Genomic DNA, 26,578 nt, shown 5'->3' with positions numbered 1-26,578 from the left:
GTTCGTTCTCATATTATAGTGTAGGACTGATTTCGAGCTATTGGACGGTTTCTTTCTGTCTATTCTCCTAAAGCAGCATTAGTTTAGTCATCCGAACTGGTTCCCTTAGCGATTCTGTTATAACCCGGAAGTTTTCCAAAAGGTTTTTATGTTGCGGATTACGGACGGTGCTTCAAACATTCTTCCTGCAGGAAGGAGTGTCGGTTTTTTTTTCTATTCAACAGATGGCGATGTTGGTTGCGCGAGGTTCTCAATAGAGGGCTGAAAGATCTCAGAAGGAAAAAGCAAATGTAAACAACAACAAATACGATGACCGAATCCAAGTTTTTTCATTGCACACCTTTGTGTTTCTGAATGAAAAAGAATGCCTAAATATCGAAAGTGTTGTGTAACTGGATGTACTAGTTCGGCAGGAACGGATAAAACACGTTCATTTTACAGATTCCCACAAGTTAGTTCCAGAACAAAACAGAATTTAATGTTCAAGATTCATCATGAAAAAAGTGTCATCATCAAGAAACGAAGAGCTGCTTGGATAAAAGCAATTAATCGGGAGAACTTTGTTGTGAGAGTCTTCACTGCAGTGTGTTCTCTACATTTTCATAGTGGTAAATAATATTTTAGTTACAGTTTTCTTGTTGCAGTACAAAAATTATTGCTACAGGAAAACCAGCCGTGTACAGAGATGAGAGTAATATAGATTGGGTCCCATCGCTGTTCATGAATGGAGAGAACAACTTTACCAATAAAGAAAGAGGTAATAACAACCATCACTAAAATGTGAAGTACTTAAATTTAACAACATATACATATGTCTCATTCAATATTTTTAAGATGAAGAATCTCAGAATGCTACCGCATATTCTTTCACCTCAACTGCTGATGCAACAGTAGAGGACAACTACATAACAATCAAGGAAGAAGTATTAACTGGTGGCTCTTTTGAAGGTTAGCAAAATTACATTTTATTATATAGACGTTATAAGTATCCATAAGTATGGGCTGGTATGGGTCAAGCCGACCCCCTAGCGGCGCGTTGCAGTGTGAAGGGGTGCCGTGAACAGCCGCTTTTTATTTGGCTCGCCCGATGTGGTTGCTAGCTAGGCTTTTCAACGGTAGCAGGCGACTATCACATTTTTCGTAAGTTTTCTGTCATATGTTGGATTACACGGTTTCGAACAACATACAAGAAATGCCAAAGTTAAGAGTGTGTTGTATTTGTGGTATTTCTTCAGATTATTATAGGAAGGATAGAAATTCCCGTAGTTTTTTTAATTTTCCAAACCCGAATATCAAAAAGTTAGTGCCATTTGATAAGGATCTGTTGGAAAGGAGGCTTGTTGCATGGAAAGAAGTTGTTGGAACTAATTATGATAATGTCCCTATTGGACTGACTTGTGTTTGTTCTGACCACTTCCAATCAGGTAAACTTCAGTTGTATAAAAACACTGAAAACTTTTATTTAACATCATGTATTCTAGGTAAACCAGCTTACTTTTCCAATGCAAACGATATTGATTGGATACCATCAAAGAATTTGGATCTGTTGGTCACTAACAAAACAAGAAACACTCAATATGCTAACGTACATTCACACTATTACAATGGTAGCTACATTTTGATAACATATATGTTAACTACTTTTGATTAACCAATTGTCAAACTTAAGCTTGACAGAGATTGTGATTGGTTGAATTTCTGTGTTTTACTGTCGTCTGCTAGAGAAATTGTTGTGTGTTGACTAGGATACTGTTTAGGCTTTACGTCAAACGTGCTCTATTTCGATATGTCTAGGAAGTGTTGCATTTGTTTCACAAGGTGGAACAAAAATAATAAGCGCAGTTTTTATAGATTTCCTGGTTTCACCGAATTTCACAATAAGGCTATCAGTGACAAACATCTCATTGAAAGAAGGAGAAATCTTTGGTTGCAACTGACAAAAGGAAATTTAGGTAGATGTAATGGGCAGTATTTTGTGTGTTCTGACCATTTTGTATCAGGTATTACAATGTTTAGCTAATAGTTATTTCGTTAATTAGTAAGTTCTGTTTATAGGGAAACCAGCATATTTGTATTTAACTGAAGATGTGGATTGGGTTCCAACTCAAAATTTGGGGTCCCTTGAACAAGATAACCATTTTGTTTCAACCCATACAGGTATTATTTTCCTTACCTTTCAACAATTACATTATTAAAGGTATCATAATAAGATTCTTCCATGAGGATAGAGGATTGTTGCAAAGTTTTTATGATACAGAACATCACATCATTGCAGTCAGAACACACAAATACGTTACATTACATCTATCTAACTTTTGTCAAAAACCCAATCGCTATAGCAAAAGAATTACAGTACTTTTGTTTCACATATCACAGGGCCTTGAGACTCATTACTGATACATTTTTGTGTAATTCGGGGGGGGGGGGAAATAATAACGCGTACGTAGCAGCGGTGCACTAGGAAAATGCTACACCATGTGCCTCCATCCTCTGCAGAAATAGTAGTTCATTAACTAATTGATGAAAATGTTTTGTTTCCCTTTAAAGATGAGGAGGGACAGGAGATAAGTTGCGATCTTAGCATGACTTCCACAGAAAACGATCCACTTGATGTTCAAGCCGCAATACATCCGCCTGATCCGAATACAACAGACGGAGTGACTGGCTGTTTTGTTGATGGTAATCCTTTTGCAAAACTTTGTTACCAAGTTACATATAGTAGATAAAAAACTAATAACCTTTACAGCAAAGAGACCTATGGTGACTATTGTCAGTCCTGAATTATTACGTGATGCTACCTTTTCCGAAAATCCAAGTACTGCGGTTCAATGTGCAATAGATGACGACAACCGTATTATAGTCAAAACAGAAATAATGGATATGGAAGGTGAGTGTAAATTTCAAAGATGTTACTATTACTAACTAACCCGCTTATTTTTATATTTCGAAGATGAAGTTCCGTTGAATACTGGTCCCAATCTTACTTATTCTTTAATCTCGACGTCAATGGCCGATAACGGGACGCAGGTCTGTACATACATGATTAGAATGGTACAGAAATTTTTATAAAATAACATTTCATAGGTTGACTTTGATGAACCCCCAAGCCCAATCCAGTTGGACAAATCTACTCAGACAGAAATGTCCTCCTTCCCCAAAGGCCCAAACCTCGCGGAACAGAATAATTGAAATAAACATCTCGTGTTTCTAGAAAGGCTGTGATACCATTTGCCATTTGCTGTGTTTGCGTATCGCATGATAAGAGAATAAATGAGAATTTTGTGTGTTTTTTTTTATGTCTTCCATTAATTTTTTGATTTCATAATAAAACTTGTAAAAATTTAACATCTGCAGTTGTTGAAATTCTCGATGACTTCCATAGGACTTCACAATGTGTCATATTCAAAAATCAAATTTCCCTCCATTAATTTGACGTCTGCTAAACAGCATGTCTTTCTATCTTCCGTTCTTATTTTAGTTTCTTTATATCCTACGGCTGGCATTCCGTTTTACATGTTAATTTTTTATTGTAATTACAAATAAGTGAAGAATCGAGAATCACAGAATTCATTCAATGCGTAAATAATAAATCAGACGTCGGCGAAAAGCGAGTGTTGTCAATTTAGCAGACGAATCATAACAGGAACAGTGTGCAAATCTGTGATAATGACATTTAATTATATCAGTTAAACTATAATAGTGATATAAAATTTCCTTCTTTTTTTTACATAAATTGAGTGCTACAAAATTGTGTCCATGGAGTCAAACAAAATCAAACACCTGCAATTCAAAGAAGAATTACAAATTCCAGTTTCATGGGGCTACCTTGCCGGTAAAATGGTTTCACTAAATTATTTGTGTTGCCAGCCAATAAGTCATAAATTTTAATATAGCTAAGGTATGGGGCCCAGAGGATGGTTTACCAATATTGGCCCTCCACGGATGGCAGGATAATGCAGGATCTTTTGACACCATTGCTCCTCTTCTCCCTTTAAATACTCGTCTAGTGTGTCTTGAGTTCTGTGGTAATAATTTGCTTATACATATCTCACTGTGTCGTAAACATACTTATGCAACTGCTTGCACTCTCTTTAGGGCATGGCTTTTCCTCCCACTACCCACCAGGAATGTTTTTGTCTCTGTATGACCATATTTATCATGTCAAAATGGTAATTGACTTTTTTCGGTGGGAAAAGGTTACTCTCATGGGCCACAGGTAATTTCCTTTCAAATCTTTTACACACACATATTTTTTAAAAATAATTGTGTTGGGTTTGTTAGCATGGGAGGCCAAATTGCCACATTCGTTGCTTCGATATTTTCCGACAAAATCCTTAAGCTCATCAGTTTGGATGCTCTCAAGCTCCGATCTTCCGATCCAGACAACTTTAGCAATGAGATGAAAAGCGTTTTAACAGATTTTCAAAGCATGGCCAAAAAAATGGAGCAAGTCCCACGGACATCTTCCATCACAACATATAATCAAGCGCGTGAGAAACTCATCAGAAACTACTCTGGATCGGTTGAAGCCAAGCACGCCGACATCCTGCTTGCCCGTAGTTTGCGAAAGAAAGGCGATGATGAGTATGAATATACACGAGACTTGCGCACCATCATCCGCCCGTTCCTTTTCAATGATTTTACCACTGAAAAGCTCAGAGAAATAGCTCGTGGTATTTTATGCCCATTTCTGCTGATACGCGCAAGAAATTCGATTACTTCTGTCTCATCCGAACCGGTGCAATTGCACCAAGAATTCATCGAGATCTATCGCAACGCCAGTAAAGATTTCCAGTTGATTGAGATGGATGGTAAGCACCACATCCATTTAACTCACCCAGAATTGGTCGCTCCCTACATTTGCGATTTTCTCAATAAAAATATATAGAACAATGAATATGTATGGGTGAACCAAAAACTTTTATTTCCAACTTCTCCGGTGAGTTATGGCAGGCAAAGTAACTTACGTCACAACAAACTAATATTTTAAAAGCAAAGATAAAAACTATGAAATATGACGTCTATTTTTTTTTTATCATTTGAACGACATTGTTGTCTACTGTTTGCTAAAACAAAATATTTATTTCAATATCTCAAATGACAAATGAGTCAACATCTCCTTTACAAAATCGATACTTGCTATCGATAGTACCTTATGACTTTGTCGTCTGTAGCTGATATCCAAAATTGTTATGTAAATACGTCTAAAGGGCGAAACAATGAGGAAGTAATGACCCATGTTTCTTTCAAAGTTTAGTTCCTATCTCTCGTCAGTCAGTGAATGAATGTCAGGGAAATGGAGTCAATTACCGTGTCATCTTTGAAAAGTCCACGACTAGAGTTTAAAGAGGACGTACAGATTCCTGTTCCATGGGGCCACTTGTCAGGTATTGAATCTTAACGTTGAACGCATTTTCCTTTAAAACACAGTTGCCTGACTTGTTTGCACTTATTGGCAATAGCAAAAGTTTGGGGGCCTGATGATGGTGTTCCTGTTTTAGCAGTTCATGGATTGATGGATAACGCTGGATCATTTGATACACTAGCTCCTCTGCTCCCACCTCATGTTCGTCTTGTTTGCCTTGAGCTTTGTGGTAATAATGCCTGCTTCTAAAAATCCATATCATATTCAAATTCAATATCTAAACTATGCACGCAGGTCATGGATACTCATCAGCCTACCCCCCTGGAGTGATCCTTCATTATTTTGACAACGCCTATCATGTTAAACTTGTTGTAGATCATTTCAAATGGGACCAAGTGATCTTAATTGGCCATAGGTAAGCCTAGTTAGTAATAGGATTGGTTATATAACTATGTACCTATTTGTATACTGATAAGACAGTAGTTAATCTTTTATGCTATTACTTTTCTTTTTTAAATTTCAGTATTGGGGCCATCACACTTTTTCTCTTTGCATCTATTTTCCCAGAACATGTCAGCAAAATGATCAGTTTGGATTTGGTTAAGCCGGTCTCCGTGTCCGTATCTAAGCTACCTGTCATCATGAGAGGCATTATAACCGAAATACTCGGATTCTCGGAAGTTGGATCACCATCAACGGTAACATATCAGGAAGCCCGTCAGAGTCTTGTCGACAATTACAAAGGATCCGTCGACGACAAGGCAGCAGACGTCCTATTAATCCGTGGCCTGAAAAAGAAAGCTAATGCCGAAGATGCCTACGAGTTCCTAATATCTGACATGCGAATCCTAGTCCGTACACTCACTCTTTCCGAAGAGCAAATCAAAGTGATAGTTGCCAATATCCGTTGCCCTTTACTCATCATCCGAGCTTCCAATGGCCTCAAGAACTTCACCGAAAAAACGCTTGGCGAATATCTCGACATTTATCGGTCTTCTAGCCAAGATTTCCGCATCGTCGATGTAGAAGGTACCCATCATGTCCACCTCACACATCCTGAACGAGTCGCACCTCACATTCTTCAATTTATATTACCTCCTCCGCTCGCTAGTAAACTTTGATGAAACAATCAATTGTTTTGTTAAATAACTACCTCAGTGTATTTTTTACTTACAATAGAATATATCTTTTTAAAAATGACACGATTGAAATTAATTGAAATAATTTGTTGGTTGAAAAAGAAAATTTGTTTGATAAAATGTAGGACTAGCGAATAAGGTCGCATGCATTCAATTGACTACGAGCGGTCTGGAACCCCGCCTTGTTTGCATTTGAATGATGGGCGGTTTCGTTCCAGTGCCATAAACACAGCAACTCATCGCCGCCCATGGTGAGCAATTGACAACCATTGACGGATGCAGCCATGCTGACAATACCATCTTCGTGCTCTAATAACAGAGAGAGAAAGAAAAACAAAAATAAACCACGAGTGAAAACACGAAGACTCAATTTAGAGTAAAGATATCAAAAAGTAGTTCAGGTTTTTATCATCTTACGGTCTAGTTGCAGGATGGGATTCAATTTGTTAGAAGTCAGTTGCCAGAGCTGAACGGTGCTTTCTGCACCATGAATCTGTCGAGAGAAGAGAAGAAATGTAAATCATCAGTGTCTTTAAAGCTTTTAAATTTGATTGCTCGAAAAAGTCCCCCCGTACATGAGTCGCAGCAGCAGCAGTAGCCGCCGCTTCGGGTAGACACGAATGATGTGAAGTGGCAACTTGTTTCAGATCAGCGTTGAATTGGATCCCCGAAACTTCTGATGCGCATTCATAGTCGCCAATCAACACTCCCGTCGCTGTGTCTGTTAAATAATTTAAAGCGTCAGTCGATCCAAAAAAATCAAATAAAGAAATAAAAGCTGCGCGATTAAATAACCATACTGTGAAGGCAGATGCTGGGCTTTGGGAAACTGGAGCCGCTAAACAGAACACTGGATTTCCAGGAACACCAATTCACGACCTAAAAAAAGAAAAAAAAGTTAATCAAACACTTGTTCAATTAAAAATATTGATTTTGTAATTACTTGGATGGGGTTTTTGTCTTGGGTTTTGAAAATTTTGATTTCATTTGATGGCTGGCGGACATCCCACAAGTAAATTTGTCCAGACTCGCAGCCGCCAGCCAGTAAATGTCCGTTGATGGACCAGGAGAGGCTGTTGACGCTGGTACGCGATCCCAACGATAAAATGGGTTCACTGGACCCACCCGTTTGGCGGAGGTCGTAAATCCGAACCCCGTGGCTCACGGTGCCGCTAAAAAAGGAGAGAAACAGGGAAAAATACAAAAACTGTAGCTCGCCATATTCAGATTGGTCGGTTAGAATTGCACACCTGACCCAAATCTATCCGAGAGCTTACCCCTTTGTCTTGGAAAAAAATAAATTTTACGACCCACTTGAATTTCAACAAAAGTATTACCAGGTTAGTAGCTGATCTTGCTCTAGTGCGATCGATCGAATGGCGTGGTTGGACAACATCTGCCACTTGATTTGACGGAGGGGTGTGCGCAGATCGCGGATTTGTATTTCACCACCCGCTTTCCCGCAGACGACCGATTCACCTGGAACATGGATAAAAATTAGTTAATTGTTCGACAGTCGGAACAAAAAAAATTTACCAGCGCTATCCCAAATAACTTGGCAGAATGGATTTTCCGGAGTCTGGTTGTTGTTGCAAATTTCGGTCACGTTAGAGTCCTCGTTGATTTGACAGACGTAAACGCCCGTTTCTAAGGCCACCACCAAACTGGCCGATGGCGCCCAGTGAGCGCTCTGGGAACCTGTTTGAATACAACATTTATTTTTAAAAAATGTCTTTTTCTTTTTCAAACAAAACCCAAACAAAAGAAAACAAAAAAGGTAAAATAAAAATCAGTATTCAACAGACGAATTTACCGCAGTCGAGAAAAGTCCCCGGGGCAGCCATAACTCGATCGGGTTTAGTGGGGATTTTAAATTTGGGTTTAGGAGTCGTACCACAAGCCAAAGAGGCCGTAACGAGGCTGAATGGTTTCGCTTTCACAACTTTAGTGCCAAAGTTGAGAATTCGCGTGACTTGGCGGGAGCTGTCCTGTTGCTCAGAGTCGTCATGATCGCCGGCACGATGTGACAGGGGTGACAAAAGATGTTGAGCCAGCTGCATATCCGTCTGCGAGCGACATGGAATCAACCTGCGTCACGCCAGCAGACCAAAAATATAAAAACATACAAAAAAGAAAATGAAGGAAATCAACTTTTGATCGACCTTGCTGCGTTCGGTTTTCCCCAGAAAATGACGTAAACACCAATTGATACATCAACTAACGAACCTGTCTTGAATGTTAACACTGCGAGGAGACGAAGGGCTGCTGCGACGTTGTTGGTGGGCGAACGGCGATGGCACCCGAAGTGAATTGCGATCGACACTTTGAATCTTTCCAGACGAATGAGGTAATCGGCCTGTGGGAGAACGACGCAAGGTCGGCGTCAAAAATTTCGCCTTCTCACCACCAGCACCTATACAATTTGATATTTCGTTCGTGACGGGCATTTTTCACACACAATCGGTGGTGGGTACTTACCTTTGTTAGTAGCACTGGAAATAACCGGCACGTTGAGATTATGTTGGCTCCCGGAAGTCAAACACGTGGCGGACATGGCTGATTGTATAATGAAGAAGAAACAGGTACGATGAGAGATGAGCAAACAATGAAACACGATAGTTCTGACCTCAGCTGTTAGTTGTCGACTGCACGAAAAAAAAACAAGTGAAAATCGGGATTGTTCATTTGTTTTATTTCAGCAATGGCGGGAAATGGGGTAAGGGGTCAGACAATGACCAAAATCTACAGTGGAATAAATTACATGTTTTTTCTGAAATTTACAATATTTAAATTAATTACCATATTTTTTTTTCGGTACAACTTTTTGGGATGGAATAAAAAATTCTAACTGTTTATTCGACTGGGTCAATCTGCAAGTCAATACATCGTGAACCTGTGCACAGCAGCAGCACAAGTTAAGAGTTGCAAATGGCCGACTATTCAAAAGATTCGAGTGTCGCACGATGGAAGACTGGAAGTCGATCTACCGTTACGGCAACCAGTTTCTATTGTGTGTATCTACTACAGTCCCTAGCGATGCCAGGAAGTGTGCACGGTACTATTTCTATTTTATTCGGCTTTTGTGTGATATTATTATTATATGTGTGTGTGTACGGGTTTCCAGCATTCGCGAATCAAAAAAGTTCACGCTCGGCTTCCCCGACAATATATTGTCAAACTGCTGTTTTCTCTATTGAGCTCACAGAAGAGAGAATCACGTCATTGTTGACGGAAGCTCGCTTGGCTGGACGATAACCATCATTCAACTTTGGGGGAAAGAGGACCATCAGATGGAAATGGCGTGTGCATGTTTACCTTTGGGTACTCTGGTATGGTGGAGGGCTCTTGTCCTGGATTCTTTGAGGGGACGAATTGGGGTCATGCCTGTGTAATCTTTGTAGAACATCCAAATGAACTTTCATCTTCTCATGGAAATCTTTTTTTACCTTTCTATTGCAGCCAGAAAGAATATAAGGAATCTCATCAGAATTATAGTTTTCTGTTAGCAGACGTGAATCGGCCTCGAGCTATTTTATCCCAACACACACACAGAAAACACCTGTGTGTTGACGACTGACCATATTTCAGTGTGGTGGCGTGACCGGCTATTATTTATATTTCTATTTGTTTTCTCTTTTCTTTTTCTTTTTAACTTGGTGGTGTTTTTGCGGTGGGAAAACCTTTTCACTTGAGAGTTCATCTAACGACAGATGAGAAATGGCGGGGGGAAACGTGTGTGCATTACTACAACAACATTTTTATTTCAATAGAGTCGGAGAAAATGGATAACTTTCATTTCAGAGTGTCGTGGTGAAAGTTTCAACTAGAAATCATCTCTCCCGCACACACGTTCAATTATTATATCGGTTGGAAAAAGAAAAGTACCGGAACTGATGAGCGACCCGAACGGAAAACACACCTGCAGTTACTTACTTAAGTATATAATATATCCCGCTCGTTAAAAACCGCATTCATTATACCATTAAAAGTGAGTCGATAGTAAAAAAACCCCCCGAAAACTCTCTTATTTGATTGTATTCTTATCCGCGTGTGGCTGAGCTGTAATTGGCAAAATTTTTATTATTTAGAAAATTTCTAACCAATTTTTTGAACGTTGCCTGGAGCCCTTCTTCATTGTGTGTCCGTATGTATTTCTTTTTTATTTTCTCTCTCTCTTTGGTTTTATAACGCAGCCACTCCCATGAAGCAGGTCCTAGTCCAGCCCAGCAGTTTTTTGGGGAGGGTATTAGTTGCCAGCTCGACTCCATAGCTGAGCTCAGAGCTCTTCGAGCTGTCGACCAAGCCGCACCACCTGACCCGTTCCAAAAAGAAACAAACCAAAAAAAACTGCGTACGAAAAAATTAATTTGTCCATTTTTGTTGAAACATTTTTTTTTGTTAACTTCCTTGTTCATTATTTATGTTTTCCAGTTACCAACAAGAAAAGTGAGCGGAATAATAATTTGTTGAACCTGCTGAAGGGGAAAATTTTTGGTCGTTTGTGTGTGAGATTGATATGACAATTAGTACACGTCCTACCAGCATACTGGAACACGACAGTCAAATGTCTTTGGCTAGCCAACCCAACGCGCGGGAATACAAGTAAGTCCTTCTTCTTTTTATTAATTTGTTTTACAAGGAAAATGGGATTTTGAATGAAGAAAATGATTTGGCAGTGCAAGGTCAAGTGCACTGGGGTTCTTATAACCAAGTGACCCTAGCGTCCCATCATCAGATGGCCCTGTACTATATTTCATTTATATTTACAACATTTTCTGGAAAAAAGAGTCTTGGCCAGGCGCATTTGTGAATTGAAGCAGGAAATCTTGATTTGATGACGAGTGAAATTTTTATTTTAGTTTTCCAAAAAAAAAAAAGTTTGGGGATCAGTTGGACGGGCCAGCGGGATCGATCCGTTTTTTTGACCGCCCATTTCCTGCGTCGTGCAATTGATTGGCCCCTTCGTTGAATTCCCGAAAAAATGTCCAACTGCGCTATTTCTGCCAATTAAAAGTTATTTATTTATTTCTGGTTACATTCGGCTAGTCATAAACACTCGGGGCGACGTCTTACGTAAACACACACACACACAAAAGGAGGAAAAACCGGGACCGACCGTGTGCAGAAAAAGGGGAAATGTTGATTTCTTTGTAGATTCAATTTTCTTTCACTTTTTTGCGTGACAGCCAGCAAAAAGGAAATCAAAAGGGAGAGGTGTGTGACGTGTGACCTCGACGAAGCGGAAAATCCCAACTTGAAGAGAAACATGCACAGTATTTATATGTACGTGTTTGCAACACACAAGACATATCCACCCCAATTTGGCCCGTGTAAATAATTTAGTTTTTCGTATATAAGATTGGGATTCGATTCCAAGGTGAATCAAATTACACAGCCGAGGAGACGACGACAGCAGCTGGCGGATACGATTTCCCTTGTAGAGTCTGGCGCCCGTCTGTTTTTCTTTTCGAGAAAATGAGGAAGTTGCCAAAACAGAAAGAAAAATTCAATTTACCCAAAAGAAAAACAATTTGATTTGCGCGCGCCCCAATGTCATGTTTTTTTTCTATTTTATCAAGTAGTAGGAGTGGATCATGGTGGGAGCGCAGGACTCGTCTAGAGCGACGCCTATCCCTTTGCGCCACCGTCGTCGTCTTTGTGGCCGTCGGATTGGCTATCGCTATGGCCGCTCTCATCTACCGAGGCCAGCAAAACGACCCCTCGAAAGGTTCGGCTATTTTTCCAATTCTCAATTTTTTTTGGTTTTTTTAAATTATTATTTTTTCGGGAATGATGCGATTGATTGATTTATAAACCCCCCGATATCCCCAATTGCCATCTTCAAATAGTGTTCGATAGTGAAACTCTTGCCATGGTCTCGCCCTCTGCCGCAGCCTTTACCGTCAGCAGTCACGAAGTTCTCGATTTGGACAAGGCCACCAAATCCGACGCCGATCCTTCGGCCAAAAGCGCCAACGGCGACGTTTGCAACACTTCCGGCTGCGTCCTGGCAGGTACAAATGAACTTGTCCCATTTACTTTCCTTGTTGAAATTCAACTAATTTGAATTCTAAATCAAAGCGGCCGAAATCCTGAAAAATATGGACAAGACGGTGGATCCTTGCGAGGATTTCTACTCGTTCGCTTGCGGCGGATTCGAAACGAGGAACGTGATTCCGGACGACCAGTCGAGCGTGACGACTTTCAGTTTGATTAGCGACGAAGTGACGGAGCAGCTGCGGTCGCTCATCGAGAGGCCCATCAAAGAAACGGACGCCGAGCCGTTCAAGCTGGTCAAGAAAGTACGTACATAAAACCGTCTCTTTCTTCTTTGATGTGCCAGCCTGGATGGATAAATAATTCCATTTTGAATCGCAGCTCTTCCAGTCGTGTTTGAACAAGACCCGGGCGGAGGAGGTGGGCCTGGCGCCGCTCAAGGAGGTCCTTGACCAGTTTGGCGGCTGGCCGGTCGTCGTTGGCGACAGCTGGGACGACAGCACTTTTGTTTGGACTGACATGATTTACAAGTTCCGTCTGGCCGGCTATTCGATCGACTACTTTGTCGACTTTTCCGTCACGACCGACCTGAAGAACTCGACTTCGCGTATTATTGACGTAAATAATTTCGCCCCTATTCCCATCATTTCACCTCGTCAGAAATATTGAATTGTTAATGATTCGCTTATGATTTCGTTGGGACAGTTGGATCAAGCTACACTGGGACTGAGCCGGGAATATCTGATCAAAGGTCTCGGAGACAAGGACGTCAAAGCTTACCTCGATTATCAAGTCGGTTTAGCCACTCTCCTGGGAGCCGATAAGGACAGCGCAACCAAGCAGCAGACGGAAGCCCTCGAATTTGAAATCAAGCTGGCCAATGTAATTCTTTTATTTCAAAGCCTCTTTTCTCCTTTTTAATCCCTCTAAGCTGTGTACGTACTAAAAGAAAAAGGCGGGATCATTAATTTTGATTGCTCTATCCTTCCCAACCGAAAATAATAAAAACAGATCAATTTGCCGAGGGAGGAGCGCCGCGATGCCAACAAACTTTACAATCCCATGACTATTAAAGAATTGAGCCTCAAAGTACCCGAAATCCCTTGGCTGGTCTACATGAACACGATCCTGGCCCCGCATCACGTCCTGACGGAAAACGAGCGAGTCATTGTCGATGTGCCCGACTATTTCCCCAAGCTGGTTGATTTGCTGGCCAAAACTCCCAAGAGGTAACAACATCCATCATCATCCTGCGTTTTCCATCAACAAACCGAAATTTTGATTTGATTTGATTATTTCTCAAGGACTTTGGCCAATTATTTGATGTGGCGCGTTTCCTCGGCGTCTGTTGGCTACTTGAACGAAGCTGCCAGAAATCTGCAGCTGAAATATTCCGCCGTCTTGACCGGCACAACTGAACGAAAACCCCGCTGGGAGGAGTGCACTGACCTCGTGTCCGGCAGGTAACCAAATCTTCCTCCTCATCTCCCAAAAGAAACTCGTTTTAATTCAAAACTTGTATTTTTATTTTTATTTTATTTGCATATCCCCCTTTGTTGTGTTTGTTGTCTGGCACAGAGCCAAAAAATCAAAAGGCAAAATGTAAGATGAAGAAGACACGCCCATTTTTATTTGATTCCGCCCCATTTTGTCCTTTTGCTCTTTTCTCTGTTTGTTTGTTTTTGTTTCTTGTTGACTAAACTTGTGTGTCCTCTTTTTCTTCGTTTTCACAGTTTTGGCAATGCCGTTGGCGCCATGTACGTCCGCGAATATTTCGAAGAGGCGGCCCGCCAATCGATGAACGAGATGGTCAAAGATATCCGCAGCGTTTTCTCGGAAATAATCGACGAACTCGAGTGGATGGACGATGAAACGCGAGTGCGCGCCAAGGGCAAATCCGATTCCATGACGACTCACATCGCCTATCCCGACGAACTCTTGGACGACAAAAAGTTGATTGATCTCTACCAAAACGTAATTAATAATTTAATCTAATTTTTTCATTTATTTTTCTGGTCAAACACAGAGAATAACTTGTATTCCATTTTTGGTTTATTTAGTTGACTCTCGACTCGACCGACTACCTGCGCAACGCCCTCAATCTGACCGTCTTTGGCACGAATTACGCATTCAAAAAGTTGCGTGAATCCGTCAACAAGACGGACTGGATTTCTCACGGTAGACCGGCCGTTGTCAACGCTTACTATTCACCACTAGAGAACTCGATCCGTAAGTTCTTTCTTTCGACATGCACGATATCTAATATCTTCTCTCTGCCAAGATGTATCGTGTGCATTATTCTATTCTTTTGTATTCACGTAGAATTCCCGGCCGGTATCCTTCAAGGCGCATTCTTCGGCAAAAACAGACCCGCCTACCTAAACTACGGCGCCATCGGTTGGGTTATTGGGCACGAAATCACGCACGGATTCGATGATCAGGTAAAAAATCTAAATCATTCTTTAAAATGTTCTCACGATTTTATCGTTCAAATGTCATTATTATTTGATGGGTGCAGGGACGTCAATTCGGTCCCGACGGCAATTTGGCCGAATGGTGGGAATCGCCGACCAAGAAAAATTATTTGGAGCGGGCCCAGTGCATTATTAACCAATACGGCAATTACTCATTCCCGGAACTCGGCTTGAATGTAATCATATTTAAAACCACAATAACCGGAAACGATTTATTTGAATCTGAATTATAATTTTTTTAATCTTTTTATTTTCAAATAGATCAACGGAATTAATACTCAAGGTGAAAACATTGCCGACAACGGCGGGATCAAGGAAGCCTATCGAGCCTACATCAAATACGCGACACGCTCACGATCCGGTTTCGAGAACTGGGATCAAGTCGAGCAGCGATTGCCCGGCCTCAGCCAGTACAACGTGAGACAATTGTTTTGGCTAGGAGCCGCCAACGTTTGGTGTCAGAAATCACGACCGGAAAGCTTGAAACTGCGCATCCTGACGGGCGCCCACTCTCCATCCCGCTTCCGCGTCCGTGGACCCTTCGCCAACATGCCCCAATTCGCATCCGATTACAATTGTCCCCTGGGCAGTGCAATGAATCCAGTACAAAAATGCGCCGTCTGGTAAAAAACATTTCCATTTTTAAACAAAACAAAAAAAAATTAATGCGTCATCCCGTTTATTTTTTAAAAATCACGTAATCCACGATTATTTTGATAATTTTTTTTATAAAACTAGACCAGCCCTTTTTTTTTAAATCCCTAAAAATTCGTTCATCCACATTTTACACACACACACAATCTATATACACAGCTGGACTGTTTTTTTTTTCCTTATTTTTTCCCTTAACGTTCACTAAAAAAAAAATAAAAAAATGTCCCTAAAAGTCCCGATAAGTAAATACACGTTTCGTTGTGTCTGCCCTTAAGCACATCTCTTGAAATTTCGTTCTTATAGGAAACTTGACCTCGGCGAGCCAATGGGCTGCCACTACTACTACTCTCAGCCAAAATGAGAGAAAGAGAAACATATTTATCCCATGTATTATTTCAGTTGAAAATATGTGAAAAAAGATATCTAGGTCAAGGGGGGGGGAGCGAATCAAACGCTGGCGGCGTCATCACGCGGCCTTACTCGCGCCAATGTTTCGCGAGCTGCAACCAGTGTTAAAACACGCACATAAAATGTAGGCAGTGTCCAGCAATACGTAATATGTAATATAGTACCGAGCACTTTTAAATGGAACGTGATAAGGCGCTTGCCCACCAACGCATCCGGCCATGCCCATGACTATTAATTAGTTCAGCCTTGCTGGCGGGAACTCGTCATTTTGATTTTATGATGGCCGGCGCCTATAGAGATAGCCCAGTCGTGTGTGTGTGTAACTACATCCGCTGATGGTCGGCTTTTAACTTTCACTTATTTTCCGTACCTGTACATAATACTACGCCGCTGCTGCTGACCAGAGGAAAGATTAGAAAGGAAAATCACAGAACAGACAACAACAAAAAACAACATCGCTCTGTCATTGCGGGACCGACTTTGAGAGTGAACGGACGCGGAAATGGAGGACCAGATCGAAAGGCAGCGGACTCACCTTCAGCGGAGGAAAATCTCGGCTGCAATCAAGGTAAAAACACACCAACCCAAAACAAAATCAAGGAATTCAAACTTATTTTTACAAAACTCAATTGATTGCATTTGGCGGCGTCGATCCAGCTGGAGCGGATACAGCGATTCGTAGGCGAGGAATCGGTCAAAGTGGAAGTCATCGAGGAATTGGAGCGGGAATACGACACGACTCACCGCCAATTGAAGGAATTGGAGATCAGCAACGAAGCGAGAAAGAAGCGGGAAATTCAAACGTTGAAACGATTCGGAGTGATGGACAGCAGTGCATTGTCCGGCATTCGCTACAGCCTGCCGGATATCGAAATCAGTCGCATCCGGACCCATTCCTCGTCCGTTTCTGGCAGCAATCATCATCAACCGGAAGGAGCGGTCAGCGACGACGAGGAGGCCCTGGATGAGGAGGCCGAAGAAGAATCGGAAGAAGCTGATCCTTACAGGAAGAAACGGAGTTGGAAAGCTCTGGGATGGTTATCGGCCTCGCCCATCTTCTTCCGTCCGAGAAGCCGGAGTGAAACGCCCAGTCGAAAGTATCGAGCCATGTCGGCCGGCGGAGTGACGGCGGCCACTCCGACCACAGTCCTGAGTTTGAGACGACTGTACACTGGAAAATCGGAATTCTACGACGTCGATGACGAAGTTATGCCCGCCATCAACAAGTCCAGTTCGGAAAGAAACATTCGTGAAGATGTGCCAGTGAAATCGCCCATCGACCAAAAAACACTGGACGAAATCAACCGTTTCGAGATTCTTATCAAAAACTATTTCCTAAGAAAACAACAAAAGAGATATTGATTGCGCAATCGTCCCGATTTTTCACGATGTGCTTTGAGTAGCTAGTCAAATCAGGTGACGTTTGAAATGTACTGTGGTAAATCGAAAAATCTTAATATGTAAACACGTTTCGTTGGTGTGTGTTGCTTTTCACGTCACTACGTGCAACTTTCTGCGCATCTAAATATACATTTGCATGGCAGGAAGATTAGACACGAGGTGGCAGCACGATATGTTTTGTTTTGAATCGGTGGTGAAAGTGATCGAGTGTGCTCTCCCAATTATTCCCCTTCCATTTTATATGCAGAAACAATTGTAAAACTTTTGCTTAGAGTTTTAATGCACACACTGTTGAAACCAAAGATTTTGTTTTTGTGTAAAAGACATCATGAATAATAAACCAGTAGTGATTCATTGGTTTCGTAAAGGCCTTCGCCTGCACGACAATCCAGCACTTTTGAATGCCCTCGAGAAGGTAAAATCGTGTTTAATCACGCGTTTCAATCTTGCGTGATTGTTGTTGACTTTCAAAGAACCTGTTTTTTAGTTTACATTTTCACTTTTTTTTCTTAACTGCAGGTTGGCGAAAGTCATTATGAATTGAGGCCTGTCTTCATTCTGGACCCATGGTAATAAGCCTAGACAAATTATGTATTTTGTATTGTTTAATAGACATTTATTGTCAGGCTATTACACATATCAAATTATGATTTTTAGGTTTGTCAAGAATGCCAAGGTTGGTCCTAATCGCTGGAGGTTCCTCGTTCAAAGCCTTCAGGACCTGGATGACAATTTGAAGAAGATTGGGTCTCGTTTGTTCATACTAAAAGGATCACCAACAGAAATTTTCAAGAAATACTTCAAAGAATGGAATGTCAAGAAATTGACATTCGAGGTTGACATAGAGCCATATGCCAAAACACGAGATGAAGAAATTAAAAAGCTTGCTGACCATCACTCTGTCACTGTGGTCACCAAAGTTTCTCACACCATTTATGACCTGGAAAAGTTGGTTTTGATTTCAAAATTAAAATCTATGTACAATTGATTTATGGATTGATTCATTTTTATGCAGGGTTTTTAAGGCGAATGGTAATAAAGCTCCATTGACATATGTAAAATTTCAATCTGTTGTGGCCAAATTTGGAACACCCGAAAAGGCATTGAATGCTCCTGGCAAATTGCCCAAACAGTGCCAGACTTTGCTTTTATCTGACAAGTATAATGTTCCACTATTGGAAGAAATGCAAGTAGATTTGACTGGGTTAGGGAAAGAACTCTATCGCGGAGGAGAAACTGAAGCCCTGGCCAGGATGGAAAAGTACATGAGTCAACAGGTATACCTAATTTCTATTCTATATTTGGCGCTGTTTTTTTGGCACACATTAACAGAAATTAAATTATTCATTTGTCAAGGATTGGGTGTGCAAATTTAGTAAACCGGACACGTCACCCAACAGCATTGAACCATCAACCACTGTGTTGAGCCCTTACCTCAAATTTGGCTGCTTGTCACCCCGCTTAATGTATCATCGTCTTCACGAGGTAAACAGCATAAATCTACTTTTCTTTTTATTGCTTAATGCCCGTGTTTGGTCCTAATAAATTCGTCTATTCAAAGATCATTGACGGTCGTAAACACACGAGTCCGCCGACATCGCTGACGGGTCAGATGCTTTGGCGAGAGTTTTACTACACTTGCGGGGCATACACTCCCAACTTTGATCGAATGATTGGGAATCCCGTGTGCAAACAAATTCCCTGGAAAGTTGACCCAGAAGACGAGCACTTTGTCGCTTGGAAAAATGTAAGTTTCTTTCTAATTTCAGAAAATTTAACCGGGTAACATTTGGATACTTTTTACAGGGCAGAACTGGATATCCTTTTATCGATGCCATCATGATACAATTACGAACTGAAGGTTGGATTCATCACTTGGCCCGTCACGCAGTTGCGTGTTTCCTAACGCGCGGAGATCTATGGGTCTCTTGGGAACTTGGCCAACAGGTACTATGTTATTCATTAAATGCAACGCTTTATTGTTATTTATCTTATTACCTTTTTTAAGTAAATTGTGTACACTTTTAAGGTTTTTGAAGAACTATTGCTTGATGCTGACTGGGCATTGAACGCTGGGAACTGGATGTGGCTCTCTGCTTCAGCTTTTTTTCACAGCTATTTTCGAGTTTATAGCCCCGTAGCTTTTGGCAAGAAGACTGATAAACACGGCGATTACATCAAGTAAACAGTTTTCCGAATCAAAATTCATTATACACTCAATTACTCATTCTATTGAAATTTACAGGAAGTATTTGCCGATTTTGAAGAAATTCCCAACAGAGTACATTTACGAGCCGTGGAAAGCTCCTCTGAGTGTCCAAAAAACAGCGGGATGTATTATTGGTAATTATGGATAAGTCATAAAATACTTGTTATAAAAAATTAAGTGTTTCAAAAATGATCGAAATAGGAAAAGACTATCCGAAGCGAATAGTTGACCATGATATTGTAATGAAGGAGAATTTAGCTAAGATGAAGAAGGCATATCAAGGCAAAGAAGAAGGTATGAGCATGACTGTTTAAAAACAAAACGAAAAGTCATTATAATTATGTATTTTCTAGCACCCGAAGGCGAGCCAGTCAAAAGAAAGAAAAGCGTTTCTAATGAATCCCCACCTAAAATTACAAAATTCTTTAAAAAGAATTAATTGTAGTTCCACTTCTCATCAACGACAACTTTCTGATGTGTCGTTAAAATGTACTATTTTTGAAATCTCAAAATTCAGAGTGCAAAATCTAAAAAAACAACAGTGCGTGTTATAAAATCAAATGTGTGGGTCTATGTTATTTAATATACACCATCAAATTGATTGGAATGGATGACATTTCATTTGCAATTTTGACTTGTTTATTTCATTCATTCATAAACAAGATGTCGCTTCGCGCGCTTTTAAAAATGTTTTTTTTAATTACTGCCAGATGGCGTTAAGCAGGATTTCAGCGCCAAATCGAACTATGGCGGCAACAACATCGTGCAACTTTATCTGAAAATGGCCACAACATCATCTTTCTCAAAGGTATTGTGTTAATCACAGCATTAATTAAATCGTTATTTATGTTAAGCTCTATTTCTTTTTCACTAGGGTTGTTTTGTATTCAAAGCAAATCCACAAAAATCGGGTCGAAGTCCAAGAAAGAAGACTAAAAAGTCTGCTATTGTAGATACAAATGATGATCTCAATGCTTCATCTTTATTTGCCAAAAGTGATAAGTCGTCTATGGAAATAAGGCTAGATTCCTACAAGAAAATATGGTCTGCCACTAAAAAGAAAAGCGAGGTCTGATAAGCTGGGTGTTTGGTATTGACTATTGAACATAACGAAGTGATGCTGATGATCTCTTCTTTGCAGGAAATCATTTCAGATAGCCACAAACAACTTCTGCATGATGTCAAAACTTTTGTTAGTGAAAATGCTGGTACTGGACAGAGCAGCATACCTACTGCTTTAATTTCTTTGGGAGTTAATCTTCCAGGTAAAACTAGTTGGTGTGTTGGTTATTGGAATTAAAGATAATTTTCATTGCTATTGCAATTCGCAGATCATGCTGCCTTTTTCAGTCTACTGGATACTACTTTGAAGACCAATGTATCTCCGTTTGTGGCTATGTTAAACTCAAAAGAATGCCCTTCTCTGAAAAACATGGTGCTGAAAACAATTCAGAAACTAACGAGCTGTGACTCAATAGATGATGAGGTTGAAAAAGATGAAGAAGATGATGAAGATGATGTAATTGTACCCATTAAACCAAGGTCTAAAGTTAAGACATTCGCGAATCTTGCGACGTGGTATTCAAATGTCGTAATGAAAACACCACTGATCATAATCCTCCAAGATCTCGAATCTTTTGGTACTCAGCAATTGCAGGATTTTGTACTACTCTGCAGGTAACCATTCTCAAACTACATTTTCCTTTCATATCAACTATGTTTTGTTTTTTTCTTATTAGAGAAAACCGAGTCCGGAATAAGCTACCCATTCAATTTATCATGGGTATTGCAACGACAGTAGCCCTTCAGCAGCAACTTCACCACCGAACCTCCGTTTGCCTAGCGACCAAATCATTCCAGTCACGACCTTCTGTTGTCCTGCTGAACCATCTCATAGAACAGCTTTTTATGAAGAGCAGCGTTTTAAAACTCGGGCCCAGGTTGATGCAACTTCTACTGGATGGATTTCTTTATCACGACTTGTCGCTAAACAGTTTCATGATGCGCGTTCACCTTATAATCATGCAGCACTACATCACTCTTCCAGTCTCGTCCCTGTGCTGTTCCGTCAGTGAACTAAAAGTACAATAATTTTTTTTTCACACTAATATCTTATTCTATATTTAATTATTTCGGATATTTTAGAATAGAATTAAGCAACTAAACGTAACAGATTTAGATCTTTATCGTCAGCTTCCGTCGTTTATGAAATTTATCGAAAAAAATCGATCCAAAATTTCACTCCTGACTGACGACAAAGAATTCCGGTTGTTTCTGCAAAAATCGTTAGAGGTAAATTGTTAATGCACTGATATTTCGTGAGTGTTGATACTGAATTTCTATTTTAGGCGCTGAACACTTACTCCAAGAACTTTTCGCTAAGCTGTCGAATTATCCATTCTCTGAGTGACGGCATGCCTGATGCGCTGTTTGGCAAAAGTTTGCGTGAAGTATACGTGAATTTGTTGATCGGTGGTGAATCTGAAGACTGGGAGCAATTTCTCCGATTGTTGAACGTTTCGTCGGCGCACGAACTTCGAACCAGAATCGAAGCTGCATTGACTACTTTGAAAGAGTGCGACTCGTCTGGCTCTTTGTCGGATTTCTCCACTAGTCTCGTCCTCTTTTCAGAAGAACTTTTACGTTTGGAAGAATCTAAAAAATCCGACGCCGTTTCCAGCCCTAAAAGTCAAAATGTATTCGTACCTCAAGGCAAAAAACTGGACAAGTTTGAATTGAAAGCAGTAAGTGCATTTAGTCCTCCTCATTTAAAGCACACAAAATCTAACTGTATTTCTAAAGCAATTGATGGCCACGGCGAAGCAAGTTCGGACTACCTCAGAATTCGACGAAGTAAAATCCGAGATCATAACCTGGCTGAATTCGGAGTTGGCAAGTCGTCTGAAATCTCCTTCAACCTTAGTTTTTCATGAAATTTTCTATGCTGGAAGTCAAGTTCAAAGTACGTTTACTTAATTTGTTTTGTCTGTTTGTACGGAAATCTTGATCGCATTTCATTTTAGGCAATTGGGATATCGTTCCATGGATGCGGCGTCAGGTCCAACCGGTTCCTAGGGTAGCCATAAGTAAGGCTCTCTCGAATCCGGCTTCTTACCTTGGTTGCAGTTGCTGTTCTTTAACCGGACAAGAAACGCAAGTTCTCTCTTCCATGCCGGATCTTTGTATCGTTTACAAATTGCATACCGAGTGCGGTCGCTTGATCAATCTTTACGACTGGATGTTATCCTTCAACGCTATTCAGAAAAAGGTTAGAAATAATTTTTTGTTTCCCAAAATATTACAAAGACGAATTGTATTCAAATTTTAAACAGGACGATGAAGACGACAATGAAGAAATTGAGCCAATCATTCAAGCACGTTTTATTCGAGCGGTTGCGCAGCTGCAGCTACTCGGATTCATCCAGTCGTCAAAACGAAAGACGGATCACGTTGCACGCTTGACCTGGGGAGTCTAAGCATTAAGTGCTGACTTGGTATGCTTCAAATCTTTCCTGAAAAGGTACTTAGTGTATACGGCTGTGCTACCCATAATACTTTTGTGGTAGAGTTGCTCCAATTCAAATTCATGGTGAAGAAAGAATTCTTTTGCCTCTTGCTGGCACTCGGTAATACAGACTTCAATTGAGGCGTATCCTCGTTCATAACAAAAGTGTGATGCAGTCGATATTAATTCAGTAGCAATTTTCTTTCTTTTGAATTGTTGATCAACTGCAAATCGTCTTAGCCAGCTGCTGCAGGCTTTATCTTTGTTTCGTGTAATGCCCAAGAATCCAACCAGTTTCTTTGATTTGTTGGAAAGTTCATCCTCTAATCCTTGGAAATTTGACAGGTTTATAAAAGTAATGTTTTCTCCGGGGTTCAGATCTAAATGAGGGCCATAGTATTCAGCTACCAGAAATGTGGTCTTGTCAGATGATTCTTGATATTGCTGCTTCACTAGAGATAATTCATTTTGAATTTCAAGACTTTTCATCATGGCACTGCTCCATATTGCCGAATAGAGAAAAGTTATTGTCAATGGCACAGATACTGCACAGTAGAAGAAGGGAATTCCCACTATGATGAATAACACAGCTGAAAGGAACACCATCAACTGGAATGTTGTTTCGCGAAACAAAGCCGAAAAGAATGTGCGGTTAACTGTTGACATTACACTAAAGCCTGCAATTTTCTTGCAATCTATTTCGTCGCCTTGAGAGAAGGGACGAATCAAAACGTAACGCTGGGAGACTTTAGAAGGATTCGACATTTGAGACGATGTCATTCGACTATAAACAAAGGTGGTTTTTTCTTATTAGAGAACACAAACAAACCACTTGTTGATCAGTGGATGTGTCGACTGTTGAATTTGATTGATGACTAAACCGTGGAAATCGTCATGGTAGATGACTAAACTGCGGAACGATGTAACTCTGGCGGCAGTTTGAATGTGGTTTGAATTTGTATGGGTAGTGTATTGTTTTATTTGCTTGCCAAACTACATAAATAGTGATTTATAGTGTGGCGACGTGACGCGAGTGCCAAGAATCATAACGTGCTCCTTGATTAGCAGTTCATATTGATTTTTTTGCCATGTGTTTTAATTTTTTAATCCAACAGCGTAAGTATAAGCAGGTATTACTTGTTGGCCTTCGCGAAATGACGGACCAATAGCTCTCCAAGAAAAGCCAACAACGAAACGGATAGCCCAGCACTGAGCACAAGAAAAAGACTAGTTGCGTCATGAATATTTAATGCTTTTACCTTCCTGTTGTCAACTTTAGCTACGTGGCGGATTCCGACGAAACATTTGTCAATTTTGGGGATGTAATGATTGAACCAGTGTGTCAACAATCCGCTCTCTCGCAATCGTGATAACCTGTTGAGAAAAAAGGTTTACTCAACTTTATCAAAGGTAAAATTATTTGTTAAATCAAACCCTTCGTTAAAAGCATTATTGTAATGTTGATCTTTTTTGAGCCCGAAAGATAAGAACCGGATATCGCCAAATGGTTTAGAAGCAGTCAGCCGACATTTCCCGTTATTGGCCTTCATGTCGTCATAGACTCTGTTTAAAACTTCAATGCCAACCTATCGGAGACGGAAATAAAGTAAGTGTCCGCTCCATTCATTCCTTTTTGATCTAAAATTTGCAATCCAATATCGTTCCAACTTAGTTTCAAGCGCGCTTGCCCAATATATTTACCCTTAAGTAGACAGCATTGTGGTTCAACACTTTCTCAGTTGCTTCGTTGTAATCATGAAACAGAAGATGGGGATTGTTGCGTAGGGAATCCCCAAGAATCTTACCATAGCCCGAAGTAGCTGCCTAAATAATTTCATTTCGTTCTTAATAAGGGAAAAAATGCATCCAATACGTACATCGCAGTCGCAGAATATAGTTTAGTATACCAAAAATTTGTCTGTGTCGGCAGTATTGATTTCCATTGTCAGTTTATAATCTTCACTGGTAGCCAGTTCTTTAATAGAACTGATTGTGGGTTTCAACTTTGGGACCGTTAAGAATGAAGTTAAGGTGCCGCTGTAAGCATTAGCGATAACGACCGCAATCAGCGACCAAACCGTAATCGGAATGCGTCTAAAGATTAGGAAGTTATCCGGCATGTAGAATCCTGTTATGGGTGAAAACTCACTTCAAGTATACAATACTGCCAAATTAAAGTTTAAATATTCTCCAAGATTTACTACACTTACCTTGTCCGGTTAGAAGCCCCAAGATAAAAAGTGTATAACGTCCAAATAATTCCCAAACTGAAACTGGTTTTGTGCTTTTGTTCCGAAAGCGTTGGTATAGAGTGGAGAGTACCATCACCACAACCAGAGTAAAAATGGTTATTATCAGCAGCGACCAAGTCTGTGTACAAGAAATATTTTATTTTTTAGATGAGGTTTGCCTTGTTAATTCGATTGTTTGTTTGTTTTTTTTTTGTTTGTTTTTTGCTTTCTCAGACGTCAATCACCAGTAAACTAAATGGTTGTAGAACAGCGGCCAGTCGACTCTCCTCCTCGGGATGACGAAGCATAAAACGGCCACGATCGATCAGCAACGGAATGGTAAAATCCATGAAACGAGCTCGATTAGGTGTTGGTGTCAACACCATAGGAATAATGTCTACTTCCTTATTTCCGACGACAATAAAGGTAAGGATTTAATGCCGCTCTCGTGATTTTATTATGTAAATTTAAGTTTGATAATGAATGTAAAATTTGTTGAATACGTTTTTTTTAATAAGTTGATTGACGATGGCTTGCGTGATTCCGTATTCAGCAATTTCCGATTGGTTCAAAGGAACGAAAGTTATGCTATAGCATTTTTTTCGAGACGGGTAGATAAATAAGTTTTAGAAAATTTGAGTAACGATTATTCAATGCTCACTTTAATTGATAGTGTTGAACCATCCATTCAATTATGTTAAAACAATATCCGCTGTAAGTTGGTTTGCCATCTTGTCCTTGGGTAACCATGAAAAATGGAGGATGCTGTGTACCCACATAATCAATGGAATCATAGAAAAGTTTAAGTTTAGTCACTTTACAATTAATAATGTTAAGCTACAATCTTCATATGATATTGTAAAATACTGACGTGAAATGCAGATACTCTCAAGTGTCGGCCGTAAATTGCGTCATCTCTCATTTGTGATGTTATTTGTAATGTCAAAGTGATAAATAGTCCCAGGAGAACAAAGTTACGCGACTTCATTGTGACTGATTAGGGGAGCCTATTGGTGAATGGATTTTGACTTGTAGCTGATACCCAAAGTTCTAATTTGCAGCAGACTAGGAAATGTCTAGTCACGGTCTGCCCACGATGGATGCGCAAAGATTCCGATTGCTTTAAATATTAGGAGATTCAGCCATGCAATTATACAGTAGTCTGAATTGAAATTGATTTGCGTTTCTTACCTCT

The 26,578-nt window shown here is 40.3% G+C and overlaps 7 protein-coding genes across 16 annotated transcripts; 5 read left to right on the top strand and 2 right to left on the bottom strand.

The window, feature by feature from the left end:
• Positions 1-272: 272 nt before the first annotated feature.
• On the top strand, positions 273-4,897 carry LOC124207244 (probable serine hydrolase). Of its 4 annotated transcripts, none has more exons than XM_046604616.1 (10): positions 273-608; positions 665-757; positions 835-948; positions 2,548-2,679; positions 2,747-2,887; positions 2,951-3,027; positions 3,085-3,832; positions 3,894-4,025; positions 4,096-4,216; positions 4,282-4,897. In XM_046604616.1, exons 1-7 carry the CDS (start codon positions 365-367, stop codon positions 3,187-3,189), a joined length of 906 nt encoding a protein of 301 aa, XP_046460572.1. In that variant the 5' UTR covers positions 273-364; the 3' UTR covers positions 3,190-3,832; positions 3,894-4,025; positions 4,096-4,216; positions 4,282-4,897. The 4 variants fall into 4 exon arrangements, with proteins under 4 accessions (XP_046460572.1, XP_046460574.1, XP_046460575.1 ...); XM_046604618.1 differs by lacking the exon at positions 273-608 and adding an exon at positions 1,482-1,607 and having other exon boundaries at positions 725-757; positions 835-1,424; XM_046604619.1 differs by lacking the exons at positions 273-608; positions 665-757 and adding exons at positions 1,018-1,424; positions 1,482-1,607.
• A 202-nt stretch (positions 4,898-5,099) lies between these two features.
• LOC124207243 (probable serine hydrolase) lies at positions 5,100-6,565 on the top strand. The gene is made up of 4 exons (XM_046604614.1): positions 5,100-5,387; positions 5,463-5,594; positions 5,660-5,780; positions 5,889-6,565. The coding sequence occupies exons 1-4, from the start codon at positions 5,282-5,284 to the stop codon at positions 6,484-6,486; spliced, it is 957 nt and encodes a 318-aa protein (XP_046460570.1). The 5' UTR covers positions 5,100-5,281; the 3' UTR covers positions 6,487-6,565.
• Positions 6,499-9,167, bottom strand: LOC124207239 (protein FIZZY-RELATED 3-like). 2 transcript variants are annotated; one of them, XM_046604609.1, is made up of 10 exons: positions 8,983-9,167; positions 8,731-8,917; positions 8,318-8,592; positions 8,041-8,202; positions 7,842-7,983; positions 7,448-7,676; positions 7,305-7,383; positions 7,080-7,225; positions 6,922-6,997; positions 6,499-6,813 (listed from the first exon to the last, which is right to left on the bottom strand). In XM_046604609.1, exons 1-10 carry the CDS (start codon positions 9,056-9,058, stop codon positions 6,632-6,634), a joined length of 1,554 nt encoding a protein of 517 aa, XP_046460565.1. In that variant the 5' UTR covers positions 9,059-9,167; the 3' UTR covers positions 6,499-6,631. The 2 variants fall into 2 exon arrangements, with proteins under 2 accessions (XP_046460565.1, XP_046460566.1); XM_046604610.1 differs by having other exon boundaries at positions 8,399-8,592; positions 8,983-9,165.
• Positions 9,168-9,416: 249 nt separating this feature from the next.
• On the top strand, positions 9,417-15,903 carry LOC124207235 (neprilysin-2-like). 6 transcript variants are annotated; one of them, XM_046604600.1, is made up of 17 exons: positions 9,427-9,559; positions 9,629-9,892; positions 9,964-10,441; positions 10,698-10,855; positions 10,936-11,106; positions 12,084-12,232; positions 12,354-12,518; positions 12,586-12,806; positions 12,883-13,119; positions 13,207-13,383; positions 13,513-13,730; positions 13,806-13,964; positions 14,235-14,475; positions 14,562-14,730; positions 14,824-14,942; positions 15,020-15,151; positions 15,237-15,903. In XM_046604600.1, the coding sequence occupies exons 5-17, from the start codon at positions 11,021-11,023 to the stop codon at positions 15,600-15,602; spliced, it is 2,439 nt and encodes an 812-aa protein (XP_046460556.1). In that variant the 5' UTR covers positions 9,427-9,559; positions 9,629-9,892; positions 9,964-10,441; positions 10,698-10,855; positions 10,936-11,020; the 3' UTR covers positions 15,603-15,903. The 6 variants fall into 6 exon arrangements, with proteins under 6 accessions (XP_046460555.1, XP_046460558.1, XP_046460556.1 ...); XM_046604605.1 differs by lacking the exon at positions 9,629-9,892 and adding an exon at positions 10,593-10,648 and having other exon boundaries at positions 9,448-9,559; positions 10,275-10,441; positions 10,715-10,855; positions 12,087-12,232; XM_046604603.1 differs by lacking the exon at positions 9,629-9,892 and adding an exon at positions 10,593-10,648 and having other exon boundaries at positions 9,452-9,559; positions 10,275-10,492; positions 10,715-10,855; positions 12,087-12,232.
• Positions 15,904-16,186: 283 nt separating this feature from the next.
• LOC124207238 (cryptochrome-1-like) lies at positions 16,187-20,246 on the top strand. Its single transcript, XM_046604608.1, has 12 exons — positions 16,187-16,605; positions 16,695-17,853; positions 17,958-18,007; positions 18,096-18,386; positions 18,454-18,715; positions 18,795-18,923; positions 19,000-19,185; positions 19,245-19,385; positions 19,468-19,619; positions 19,684-19,781; positions 19,849-19,941; positions 20,001-20,246. Exons 2-12 carry the CDS (start codon positions 17,767-17,769, stop codon positions 20,084-20,086), a joined length of 1,575 nt encoding a protein of 524 aa, XP_046460564.1. The 5' UTR covers positions 16,187-16,605; positions 16,695-17,766; the 3' UTR covers positions 20,087-20,246.
• A 125-nt stretch (positions 20,247-20,371) lies between these two features.
• LOC124207226 (origin recognition complex subunit 3-like) lies at positions 20,372-23,317 on the top strand. Its single transcript, XM_046604583.1, has 10 exons — positions 20,372-20,455; positions 20,522-20,716; positions 20,789-20,912; positions 20,979-21,324; positions 21,387-21,729; positions 21,793-21,939; positions 21,996-22,391; positions 22,450-22,609; positions 22,671-22,915; positions 22,980-23,317. The coding sequence occupies exons 1-10, from the start codon at positions 20,429-20,431 to the stop codon at positions 23,121-23,123; spliced, it is 2,127 nt and encodes a 708-aa protein (XP_046460539.1). The 5' UTR covers positions 20,372-20,428; the 3' UTR covers positions 23,124-23,317.
• On the bottom strand, positions 22,947-24,024 carry LOC124207230. The gene has a single exon (XM_046604588.1). The coding sequence runs from the start codon at positions 23,930-23,932 to the stop codon at positions 23,120-23,122; it is 813 nt and encodes a 270-aa protein (XP_046460544.1). The 5' UTR covers positions 23,933-24,024; the 3' UTR covers positions 22,947-23,119.
• Positions 24,025-26,578: the final 2,554 nt, after the last annotated feature.

The sequence above is a fragment of the Daphnia pulex genome, chromosome 11 (assembly GCF_021134715.1).
Source record: "Daphnia pulex isolate KAP4 chromosome 11, ASM2113471v1".
NCBI lineage: Eukaryota > Metazoa > Arthropoda > Branchiopoda > Diplostraca > Daphniidae > Daphnia > Daphnia pulex.
Note: the sequence above shows the minus strand (reverse complement) of the source record. Positions and strands in the feature narration are given on the sequence as shown.